This window comes from Diabrotica undecimpunctata, chromosome 3 (genome assembly GCF_040954645.1).
Source record: "Diabrotica undecimpunctata isolate CICGRU chromosome 3, icDiaUnde3, whole genome shotgun sequence".
NCBI lineage: Eukaryota > Metazoa > Arthropoda > Insecta > Coleoptera > Chrysomelidae > Diabrotica > Diabrotica undecimpunctata.
The window spans coordinates 17,230,116-17,243,753 of NC_092805.1; the positions used below are offsets into that span (position 1 = coordinate 17,230,116).

Here is a 13,638-nt window from a genome sequence, read left to right on the forward strand (position 1 = left end):
TTGGCAAATTACAAAACGACATCTAAAGGTCCAGGTCAAATGCCTAAAGCTGCTGGAAGTTACAGCCGTGTTGGAGACGATGTCAGATTTGATGGGTTAAACCATTACGTAGTAGTAGTGCCAGAAGGAAAAAGAAGAAGATGTGCCGGGTTCAATTGTATAAGCAAAGGGCGTACAATGTGTATCAAGTGCGATGTTGGTTTATGTTTAGAATGTTTTATGAAATTTCACACAAACACTTAATTCAGATAATATTTTGTGTATACCCTGGAACGCCTACAGGGCCCATATGGTGACAGCATGTTTTTTGTATATTTTGAAATAAAAATTTATTTTTTTCCAAACGTAGGTTAATTTTACACCTTTCTTTATGAAAGTTCAAAAAAAAAAATCGTAAATTCAAAAAAAAATTTTTCTCGGCGTTAATGGGTTAATGAGAGGTGCCCCGATCGCCCTACATCAAGAACTTATTTGAGGAAGCTTCTTCGGAAGTTTAAACAAACAGGTAGTGTTCAAGGTGTCAAATGATCTGGTCGACCAACAATTAGTGATGACAAAAAAGTTGACATAATTTCAGAAGTAGTAGTGAACCCTACTTCTTCTACAGCCTAACCTACTCGCATCTATCTATGGAATCAGTCAAAAGACAGTACACTGAGTATTGGCTAAAAACAAATTTCATCAATACAAATTAAAAATTGTGCACCAACTTTCAGATGATGACCCCGACCGAAGACTTAAATTCTGTGAAAATATGTCCAATAAAATTAACCAACAGCCCGATTACATAAAAACAATCTGTTTTAGTGCCGAAAGAACTTTTTATCTCAATGGAAATGTTAACACACACAATGTGAGGTATTGGAGTGACACAAACCGTCACGTCTTTCGTGAAACCCATACTAAATTTCCAAAAAAAAAAAATAAATGTTTGGGTATGTATTGCTGCCCAAGAAGTGTATCTGGAGATGTTACAAAGTGCAATTGAACCTTTAATACTTGAAATTCTGGAGGATAATCCAGATGAATTCGGCAACTTGGAAATAACTTTTAAACAAGATGGTGCTCCTGCACACCATTATGGTGTAGTAAAACGTTACCTAGATGAAGAGTATCGTGGTAGGTAAATTGGACGACAAGGTACGATAGAATGGCCAGTTCGGTCCCCAGACCTCATACCATTCAATTTTTTTCTGTGGGGATACTTGAAATCTAAAGTTTATGCTACAGCACCCGACAATATTGACATTTTGATACAACGAATTGTTGAAAAACGTAGAGCAATTTCCCCCGACACATTTGAACGAGTACGGCAACAGTTTAGAAATAGAAAGCATTACTGTCAGGAAGTAGATGGAGCACATTTTAAATACTTACTATAAGAACTGGTTGTTAAATATTTATTAATTAAATGAGAAGCTACAATTTTAGTATTTATTTAATTTATTCATCATAATGTGCTTAAACTCAAATAAAAGTATTATGACTGAATAGGTATTTTCAATTTTCAACTTGCCATAAGGTCCCATTTAAAATGATCTGTCACAGTGTAAAGAAATATTTTGCCTACCACATAGGGTATTGCTATAAGGGGTTGAAAATTGGGACTAAAGTTACTGGGGGTGGAGATAGGGCAAACAAAATAATTAAAACTTATGCGAACGGCACTTAGGGTTTATTTGGAGTAGCTGGGTCGTGGATAAGTTGAATGGCAAAGGGGTTGGATTAAGGCAACTACAAAAATGAAACAAAGGGGTACTTACATGAATCCCCTGGAACAAATGGACAAAAGAAAACAACAGGAAGGACCTCTAGCTATTTCAAAGTAGGACGCCGCTTCTAGGTGACAAATTATAATGATTACAACAACTAGTTGTAACTATTGAAATAATTGTTAGAAATGCAAAATATATATTTTTAAATGAAACTCAAAAAAGGGGTTATAAACTTTTTTTTTCTAAATAAATTTAAAAAATTGTTTATAGAAATAAATCAAACATTTACTGTTGTCTTACCACAAACAGTTACAAAAATAAATGGTACAAAATACAAACTCTGTTTAGAAGTGGGAAGTGTTACAAAACTTACAAAAAAATGTTACAAATAAACAATCTATAAAGCAGCAATTAGATCTATATTAACATACACGGCGGAGACAAGACCTGACACATCTAAAACGAGACGACTGCTAGAAACGACAGAGATGAAAATACTCCGACATATATCAGAGAAAAGTCTGTTGGATAGGGAGAGAAGTGAAACAGGAGTGGAACGAACACATTAGTAGAATGGCAGAGGATAGGATAGTACGAATAGCACGAGATAATATTATATATTATATATTATGCTAATAGTAAAGAAGAAACAGGCTTTAAAGCCTACATAAAAGAAGAAAGAAGAAGAAGAAGTTTTGTATTTTAACTATTTTTTCAATAAAGATTGGTTTCTTTTAAATTTCTACCATCTCTTTTATTTAGGGTTTTAAACATTTTATTATTGGGGCAAAAATACGCACTTAGTACTACTGCCCAAATTGCAGGGGCAGGAGTACGCAAATGAATAATTTTTTAAGACTTTTTTTTTTCATTTATTAGTGAACTTATAGAACTACTGTCGATACTTAAAATGGAAAAACAATATCTAAGCTCTCCCGTAATAACATTGGAAAAGTTCTAAACTGTTGTAATTTCTGAAGGCGACAGGAAATAATGAAACTACGTGTTTTTGCCCCCAACTACCCTATAGTTCATACCTCATCTTTTACGACTATATATATATAGTTCAGCTCAACAGGCCTCAAAGGCCTAAGGCTTCAACGGTTTTCTTCCATTTCTTTCTATCTTGTGTTAAGTTTTTCCAATCTTGTACCTGCAGCAACTTCAGATCTTCTTTTGCCGACTCCAGCCATTTTCTTCGGGGGCGGCCTCTTTTTTTTTACCAGCCTCCGTGTTTATTAATTCATTGGGAACTCTTTCTTCCTTCATTCTTGCTATATGTCCGAGCCCTCTTAATCTTTGAATTTTAGCGAGTCTTGTTATTTTTGGTTGCCCATATATTTGCATTATTTCTTCATTCGTTCTTCTTCGCCAGATGTTCCCCTCTTTTACACCTCCTCATATCCTTCTAAGAATTTTTCGTTTCCATCTATCTAATTTTACTTCCATATCTTTATTTAGTGTCCAGGTCTCGCTAGCATAGAGTACTGTAGGTCGGATAACTGTTGTATATATTCGTTTTTTTGCTGTTCTGGATACTATCTTCGACCTCAGTATCTTAGTCAGGCTCCCAGCACTCTTACTACCTTTGGCCATTCTTTTTATGATTTCTTGGTTCTCTTCGTTCCTATTTGTTAGTGTCACTCCCAAGTAATCGAATTGGCTAACAACTTCAAAGTTATATTCTTTACTTGGGCTTTGTATCTTAAAGGACTGTTCTAGATGATTTTTGTTTCCCCTTATCACCATATATTTTGTTTTTTCTTCGTTTATTTCTAACCCATATTCCTAGGCTATTCTCTCTATTCTAGTAAATATTTCTCTTAATTCTGCAGGTCTCCTTGTTATTAAGATAACATCATCTGCATATGCTACGCATTGATGCCTGTGATGATATATTGTGCCTCTAGTGTAGATGTTACATTCTCGTAAAATCTTCTCTAAGATCAAATTGAAAAAAACTGTTGATAACAGGTCACCTTGTCGCAGACCTCTATTGATGATAAAGCTATCCGAAACCCGTCCTTCTAACATGACTTTAGTTTTAGTATCATTGAGTATATCAAAGAGATTTAGTCAGTCTTACTATTTTTGGTGGAAATTTAAAATATTCTAGTGCTTCATATACTTTATTTCTTTTTATAGTATCATATGCCCGTCTAAAATCAATAAACAGCATGTGTAATGTTAGGTTGAATTCATATAAGCTAGCTAAAATTTGTTTCATTGTAAAAATTTGGTCTATTACCGATCTGTTTGCTCTGAAACCTGCTTGATATTCACCTAGACAATTTTCAACTTTTGTTTTAATTTTATTTCTAATTGATATGGCCAGAATCTTATACACTGTATCTTGTAGAGCTATTCCCCTGTAATTTTTACATTCTGTAACGTCTCCTTTTTTATGCACTGGACATAAGATTGCTTCTTTCTACTGATTGGGTATTTTTTTCTTTGATCCACACTTCGCGTATTAACTCAGCGATTTCTTTTTGCACTATTTTGCCACTTTCTTTTAGAAACTCAGCAATGATACCATTTTCACCAGGTGCTTTGTTGTTTTTTAAGTTTTTTATGATCTCTATAATTTCTTCCTTGGTGGGTACTTCTTCATTTACATCTGGGTCCCTTACTTCTTCATGTTGTAGTTGCGTTTGTTCTCTTTCATCTTGGTCGTCCGTACATAATATGTTCTCGAAATAATTGGCCCACCTTCTTAATTTTTCATCTGTTCCACCTAACAGATTCCCCTCTTCATCTTTATAATATCTTGATGTGGTTTTGTACTGGGTTCGGTCTCTTTTTATTTCTTGGTAGAAATTCCTGACTTGTTTATGTAAAAAATCTTCTTCAATACGAACTAGTTTCTGCTCTAAACTTGACCGCTTCTTCCTTCTACAGATCTTCTTTGCTTCCCGTCTTTTTGCGGCATAAGCTTTTTTACTCTCTTCAATCCTCATCATACCAATCCGTTTGTTTAAATTGTCTGTTTCCTGATAATACTGAGTCGGCTGCTTCTTGATTTTTTTCTTCTAGTTGTACCCATCTGCTTTCTATATCAGTTACTGTTGTCTGGCTTTTCAGTTTCTCTTCAATTTGCTGCCTGAATTTTTTCTTAACTTCTCCCTCCTGAAGTAGTGCACCGTTATATCTTTTTATTTACTTTACAACTAGTGTTATTAATTGTGGGTAATATTTGCTCCATTTTAACTTTGATCAAAAAGTGATCCGAATTTGCATCAGCACCTCTGTAACTTCGGCTATCTTTTATGGCTCTCATATGTTTGGCTTCTATTAGTAAATGATCTATTTGGTTTACTGTTTGTCCATCTGGTGATACACAGGTACCTTTATGAATTTCTTTGTGATCAAAATAAGTGCTCATAATTCGCATATTATATCTTTTACGACTATACTATTTACAAATAATCGGCTGATGTCATAGATACTACAAACTTCATCGTTGATAATAATAATTAGCGTCTGTTTTAATTTTCATAATACTGGTACTAAATATGATACTTTGTATTCAATAACTATTATAATTTGCTAGTAAAGTTTGATACAACAAACTTTGTTATTATTATAACAGAAACTCTAAACCAAACTTATTTCAAACAACTATGTAATATATACTCCTGACAAATGGTGCCAAACCTGACGGCACAACTTTAAATTGGTTTAATCAAGCTATCAAGTAAGCAGAGGGCATTCGTGCTGCAATTATCTTGTAATTGAAGTCCGACACGATACCTTTACAGCCACTTCATTTGAAATGTGGGTCATCAATGGGATACTAATGGTGTTAGATGCAAGGTGGATCATGCGATGTAGAGTAGAGGCCAATAAAGTTTATGTAACCTTTATCCCGGCCAGACCTTTTAGTTACATAAAGGGTAAACATGGGTGCGAAGGACTTACTGTTCTAATAATTGCAGTCATTTTATATTTTGATTTGTATTATATTTTTTATTATTGAAGTTACTTTTAATTTAAAAAAAAACTACACAACATTATTCAATAAAGAAACAACACATTAATTTACTAGTTTTTGCAATTTTGTTTTATACAATAATCGGTAGAAACATTTTAGTAGCAAATATTGCAATTTTGATTCTTGTCTTGTATGGCATATGTGACACCTTTTGTTTATAGGAGTTGGAGGTTTTTCCAAGTCTTCTTCTTCTTTGTGTGCAGTGCTTGTTTTTTAAGCGTTGACTATCGTCTCATTAATAAGCTGATGAAGTGTTCGGTCGGCAGCATGAAACAATTCCTCTTCTTCTTCTTCTTCTTCTTGTGCCACTCCTATCGGAGATTGGAAATCATCAAGGCTATCCTGACCTTGTTTACAGCTGATCTAAAGAGTTCATTAGTGGTAGAGCCAAACCACTCTCTCAAATTACGCAGCCATGAAATTCTTCTACGGCCTGAACTCCGTTTTTCTTCTATTTTTCCTTTCATTATATTTTGAAGTAATGCGTATTTATGTCCTCTATTAGGTGACCCAGATATTCGAGTTTTCTTCGTTTGATCGTTGACAAAATTTCTGGGTTTTTTCCCATCCTTCGCATTACTTCAAATTTGTAACTCTTTCAACCCAACTTATCTTCAGAATTCGACGGTAGCACCACATCTCGAAACTTTCAATATTTTTTATATTGTTCTGCTTGAGAGTCCAGCCTCTACACCGTATAATAACGTGTTAAATACGTAGCCCCTTAGCATTCTTAATCGGAGTGGGATGCTTATATCTCTGTTGCAGAAGAATTTCCTCATCTTTATGAAAGAGGCCCTGGCAATTTCGATACGTCTTTTTATTTCATTGTTTTGGTCTCCAGTTTCATTTATTGAAGTACCCAAGTATTTGTAACTTGATACTTTTTCAATTTGAATGCCGTTTATACTAATATGTGCTGGTTGTGTCATGTTCTTACTGAAGACCATATACTTAGTTTTTTTGATATTGATACTTCTTATGCCATAATTGTTGGAGGCAATATTTATATTTGTAAGTAATCGTAATTCTTCTACTGTTCTTGCAACTAGTACAGTGTCGTCTGCGTATCGAATATTATTTACAACCTCTCCATTAATTACGATTCCTTCGTTTGCTTGCAAAAGGGTTTCCTGACAGATGCTTTTACTATAAACATTAAATAGCAGCGGTGACAAAATGCATCCCTGTTGTACTCCTATACGTATTTGTATTGCTTGTGATATCTCATTTTCTATTTTGATGTTAGCTTTCTGATTCCAATATAGATTGAGAATTATTCGCAGATCTTTATTATCTATGTCCTTTCTTTTAAGAATGTATTTTAGCTTATCATGGCGTACTCTGTCAAACGCTTTTGCAAAATCGATCAAATATGCATGTACTTCCTGATTAACGTCTAGGCATCTTTGTGTAAGAACATTCAAACCGAAGAGAGCTTCTCGAGTACCTAATCCCTTTCTGAACCCCATCTGTGTATCACTAATATCTGAATCCAACTTTTGATAAACTTGGTTGTGGATGACTTTTAGAAATATCTTTAGTAGATGGCTCATTAAAGATATTGTTCGATGTTCTAAACATTCTTTTGCAGTGGATTTCTTTGGCAGTATAACGAATGTAGACAACAGGCACTCTTGAGGTATAATACCAGTTTTGTATATTGTGTTAAATAAGTGCAATATTATACCTATTGAGTCATCATTCAAGAGCTTTAGCAATTCAGTAGGAACCTCATCAGGTCCATTTGCCTTTTCAGTTTTGGAATTTCTAAGTGTCGCTTCTACTTCACATTTTAGGATTTCAGGTCCCGTTTCACCATTTACCTGAACAATGTTATTTCTGTTGTCCTCAAACAATTCTCTTATGTATTCACTCCATCTATTAATTTTTTCTGTTAAATCTATAATAATCTCTCCGTCTTTGTTCTTAAGCAAACTTATTTGATGTCTTCTTTGAGTTCCTGTAATTTCTTTTACTTTTTTATGTACATTGAATGTGTCATATTTTCTTTCATAGTTTTCCATTTCTACACATTGTTCTTCAATCCATAATTCTTTGGCCTTCTTTATTCTTTGCTTTATGTTCTTATCAACCTCTCTGTGTTTTTGTGTATTATTCTTCATTTTACGTCTTTCATCCATTAGTTCTGGTATGTCTGATGTTATCCATACCTTGTGTTTCTTTGCAGATCTGGTTAGGTGTTCCCGTAGTTCTTATTGTAGTGTTTATATACTTAAGTTTTTCATCTATTTTGACTTTCTGCTATTCTGAGGCTGGTGTTTATTTCTTCTTGCACTGTTTGTCGTAGGTGTTCACTTGTTAGCTGGCTTAAGTCTAACGCTGGGATGATGGTTTTTCTTATTTTCTTTGATCTAGCTTCTATCACAGATACTACTGGATTATGATCCGAACCAATATCAGCTCCAGGATAAGTTTTAGTAGATTTCACGGCATCACGGTATCTTTTTGTCACCATTATGTAATCTATTTGGTTTCTGATTACTTTTTCTTGAGTATGTTGAGGTGACGTCCACGTATACAGTCGCCTTGGGGGTAATTTAAAAAATGTATTAGTTATTATTAAATCCTCACTTTGACAAAATTGAACTAAACGGTCACCCGTTTAATTTCTGTTACAACAATTTCTCGTCCATTATCTAATCTTACTCAGCCAGAACAGTTTTTTCTTCCGACTCAGCGTTTTCCCTTGATTTTGCCGTGAATGGTTAACCAGAGTAAGCGAGTCCTCTCATTATATGGCCGAAATATTGGACCTTTCTCATGTTGATGAGAATTCTCGCTCTTTTAAAAACCTATCTTGTGATGGTACCTGTAAATAATATATTTGATAAATATTGTCGTAAAACATGGTATTTTACTTAGTATTGTGACTGACCAAAAGCTGTGAAGTGTTTTTGTTATAACTTCATAATAGAAACTTTGTAGTAATTTGTATATTTTGTTTTAGAAAACACCCCAAAAGGAGGAACTTTGAAATAATACACAGAAGTAAGTAAAACATGTTCTAGATATGCAATTTAACGATCAATAAACAGTCGCTTTACTATTTTATGTTAAATTATGTTAATTGTTTTAGACAAATTTTCGAGATTTTTAGAGTATTAATTTATAAAGGTATTAATTTAAAACGACAAAAAAATTAAACTAAGACATAAATTTACAAAAAGAATTAATTAAAAATATAAAAGTATACATAATGATAAATAAAACAACCTGACGATCGATTAATAACAAATTTATTGAATAATAGGCCTGAGATTATTAACAAAACATGTGCTTACATCTAACAGTTGATAAGAAGTGACATAACCAAATAACACCAGGCCCGACCAGTGGGGGGGCAGGGGGGGCAAAATCCCCGGGGCCCGGGCCTGGCCGTTAGCAAATTTAAAAAAATTCCTTTTATTAAAATATTTTACAACAGATTGAATTTGCTTGCGGTTTTAATTATGAAATTATTATAAGGAATATTATGCATTTGGAAAAGGCAATATGCAAGAAATTATTTCTTTGCATAAGTTACAATTAACAAAAATATATCGGGAATACATTGCGCGTGCGAGCCCCTGATCGTCCATTATTTTCAAAGAAGACGTAAAAGAATATGAAATCCATGAACGATTTTTGAAGTTTTCCGACTGCAATGAAAAAAACTGGAGAAGACATCGCAAATCTAATCAAAGAAGTTCTTAAAAAATATGAAATATCCTTAGATGAATGTAGAGGACAGAGATTCGATAACGGCAGTAATATGAGTGGCAAGTATAAGGGTGTTCAGGCTCATATTTTAAAATCAAACCCCCTTTGGCTGTGTACTCACCATGTGGATGCCACAGTTTGAAGTTATGTGGAGTATGCGCTGCTGAGAATTGTACTGAAGCACAGACTTTCTTTGGTGTTGTTCAGAATCTGTACAATTTATTCAGTTGCAGCCCGAAAAGATGGGAGCTTCTGAAAGAGATAGTAGGATCTTCACTGCACTCATTGTCTGATACGAGGTAGAGTGCTAGAGTAGAATGTGTGAAACCAATAGCGGCACACATAGGCAAAATCATTGAGGCAGTTTCATCATTGTTGAATCTTAACGTAACTGTTGAAACGAGAGCCACAATCAATGGGGTTTTAGAATATCTTAACACCTTCAAGTGCATCCTCATGGCGTCAATTTGGGTGAAAGTGTTGGTACCCATCAACTACAGAAGTCAACTACTTCAAACTATGGACGCTACTTTGGATGTTGAGAGTAGTAATATAGAGAGCCTAATTGATGATTTAAGTGCTTTAAGAAATAACTGGGACAAGATATTGTCTGAATGCAAACATGTTGCAAACGCTTATGGTATCGAACCGGAACTCTCCACTTCCCGTGCGAGAAAGAGGAAGACCTTTCACGATGAAACAGCTACAGAAGATGTAATGTTAAATTTATCCCCGGAAGAACGCTTCAAAACAGAAGTTTTTTACACAATAATTGATGTTTTGGTGGCCAACCTGAAAACGATGCTCACAGCACTGAGAGAAATCGAAATGAAATTTTCATTTTTATGGAAGTATAACGAAATGGACGAAAATACGATCTCAGAAAGTTGTATAAGATTGGCCGAAGAGTACAATTCAGATGTAAGCAGGGATCTAGTTGATGAAATGATTTACTTGAAAACTGTTAGTAAATCAAACATCTCAGATACGTCGCTGAAACCAGCAAAACTTTTGAACAAGCTCGTGTCCCTTAATGTGACAAATCTTTTCCCCAATGTGTGCATTGCTCTTCGCATATTCTGTTGCCTACCAGTATCCGTTGCTCAGGCCGAGAGATCATTTAGTGTTTTGAGCCGAATTAAGAATTGTTTAAGATCCACTATGGGTCAACAACGATTATCTGATTTGGGACTGTTAAGCATAGAGTCGAAACTTGCAAAAACTCTTGATTTCGACCACGTGATCCAAAACTTTGCGGACATGAAAGCAAGAAAAGTTATGTTGTAACTAACAGTTCTATTGTAAATAATTAAAAACAAAGTTTAATTGCTAAAACTGCTTTAATTTTCTTCCTTCCTGTGTCAATAGCATGAATGTTCACTATTACATATCTCAGTTTATGAGTTATCAGATTTTTGGGAATTTTCGTTCAACTGGGTTTGGGGGGGGGGCGGCCGGGTCTCATCCCCGGGGCCCGGCCTGGCTCTGGGCGATCCTGAATAACACTCCCACTTATTTAAGATTTGACAACAAATTTAAAACAAAGACCGATACAAATTAATAAATACATAGTTAAATGGACAAATTTAATTTATTCAATCAATTGTAAATAACTGTCTTTGAAAATGCTTTGGTGAACAAATCGGCTAACTGATTGCTTGAATTGACATAGCTTACACAGATATTCTTAGTTTTACATTCATCTCGAACAAAGTGAATCTTAATATCAATATGTTTCGTTCTGCTATGAAATTGTTGTGTATGTGTCAGCTTAATGGCAGATTGATTATCAACAAAGACATTGACAGGTGAGACATCAATTCCAATCGATTTTATAAAAATTTTAAGCCATAAGCTTTTCTAACACTAAAAGCCAAAGACACATATTCGGCCTCTGTAGTTGATTGTGCAACTATGTTCTGTTTTTGGCTCTTCCAGGTGATAGGGCCATTGCCCAGCATAAATACATATCCACTAGTAGATTTTCTTCTATCTAGACAGCCAGCAAAGTTTGCATCAGTGTAGCCTATTATATTGATTTGTGTAGTTTTTTTACATAATTTTATATTGAGTAGTAGGTATATATCAGATATCTAAGAATTCGTTTTACTGCTTTCTAATGTTCATGACTCCAAGTATTAAAGAATCTGCTTACCTAATTAACTGTAAATGTAATATCTGGGCGTGCCAGAAATATTAGTGGACCAACAGCCTTACTATATGGCAAAGATGTATTACAATTTAAAATATTTCCCTTAGACAAAGGTAGACTAGGCTCAGTAGAAATCTTTAATGGATTAGCATTAGTCATATTGAATTCACTAAGAAGTTTTTCTATATAATTATGTTGATGAATAACAATTGTACCCACATTAAGATCTTGTTCAATGTCAAGTCCAACAAAATGTAATTGATTATTTAAATTCACAGTTATTTTAAATATTTGTTTTAAAGTTTCTATTAGTTCATTAATAGCACTTTCTGATTTTGACATGACAAGTTCATCATCAACATAAATTGCTAAATTAGTCTTAGCATTTGCAAAATTACCAACAAAAACACATTGACCACTTTTTAATTATCTTAAGTTAAATTTATTAAGAAAGATACAATCTTCTGATTCCAGCATCTTGGTGATGGCTTAAGTTCATATAAGATTTTATTCAATTTACACAGTAAGTTCTGTGAATTCTTACTTTCAAAACCAGTTTGCTGCTTCATATACACACACTCTGATAAGTCACCATACAGAAATTCTGTCTGTACATCAAAATTAGCAAGTCTAAAGTCTTTTTTTACTACTAACGATAACGAAATTTGCACTGAGTCATACCGCACAACCGGAGGGGAAAGTGTCTTCATAGTCTATTCCTCGTTCTTGCATAAAACCGCGTGCAACCAGACGTGCTTTATAGCAAACAGAATTACCATCTGAGTCAGTCTTAACACGATAAACCCACTTTTTGTCTATCACTTTTGTACCATTGAGCAATTTTATTAACGGCATCTATTTCTTCCTCCATTGCTTTTTGCCACTTGCTTGGATCCTCACAATTTATTGCACCTTCATAAGTTATAGGTGCAAATATTTCACAGTAGTTTGCTACACCACATTAGTCTGGGTTAAACAGTGTATTTCTGTTGCGTAACTATTTGTCATTAATATTATCATCTTCGGCATCATAGAACAGATTACAATCAAAATCATCATCATCATGATCTGTTGCTTGAGAACTACTACCTTGTGACATTTCTAAACTCTCTTCATGCCACATTCTTGAATATCATACATAGCATCGTAGTCTTTTTCTTGATTATCATCTAAGATTTTAAATTTTAACCAAAAATTTCTTTCTTATTTTCAATTGTTTTATCTTCATTAAAAATTACATTGCAGCTCACTTCAATTCTTCTCTTCTTACAATCCCAAAGTCTATAATTTGATGAATATCCATTATATCCAACAAACAATAATTGTCTTGATTTTGAATCAAACTTGTTACGGAACTGTAATGGTATAAACATGTAAGATGTACTGCCAAAAACTCTGATACGCTTTAGATCTGGTTTTCGTCCAAACCACTTTTCATATGGAGTCATGTTTTGTACTTGACTTGAAGCTGTTCTATTGAGAACATATATAGCGGTGTTTACAGCTTCAGTCCACAATTCTTGTGGCACATTTTTCGTGATAACCATAGTCCTCACACTTTCAACAATTGTCCTTAACTGCCTCTCACTGCGACCATTTTGTTGAGGTGTATATGGAGCTAAACATTCATGTAATATACCATTTTTCACGATAAAATCCTAAAAATCACTATTGATATATTCTACTTTACCTTGGTTATTTCTTAAATCTTAATCTTATTACCAGTTTGATTTTCGATCAGTATTTAAAAATCCTTGAACTTGTTGAGAACATCTGACTTGTGTTTTAGAAAACAAACACTGCAATGATCACTACAATCATCTTTAGATAAAACAAAATATTTTGATCCACTTGGAGAGGAAATGTTTACTGGTCTACATACATCTGTGTCAATCATTTTACCTGGTTTGTCTGATCTGCTTCTTGTAAGACTTTTATGGGATTTTCTTGACTGCTTTCCACACTGGCATGACTCAGAGAAAAAGTCTTCTTTCTCTTCTACTCTCATATTTTTTACTAAATTAGCTGTTTTCTTAATTGTACTGAAGTTAATA

At 34.1% G+C, this 13,638-nt stretch overlaps 1 protein-coding gene across 1 annotated transcript; it reads left to right on the forward strand.

The window, feature by feature from the left end:
• The first annotated feature begins 9,888 nt into the window (after window positions 1-9,888).
• On the forward strand, window positions 9,889-10,719 carry LOC140435686 (zinc finger MYM-type protein 1-like). The gene has a single exon (XM_072524407.1). The coding sequence runs from the start codon at window positions 9,889-9,891 to the stop codon at window positions 10,717-10,719; it is 831 nt and encodes a 276-aa protein (XP_072380508.1).
• The last annotated feature ends 2,919 nt before the right edge of the window (window positions 10,720-13,638 follow it).

Coding starts and splice junctions, on each gene's coding strand:
- LOC140435686 (XM_072524407.1), top strand. CDS start 9,889: ATGGCGTCAATTTGGGTGAAAGTGTTGGTACCCATCAACTACAGAAGT.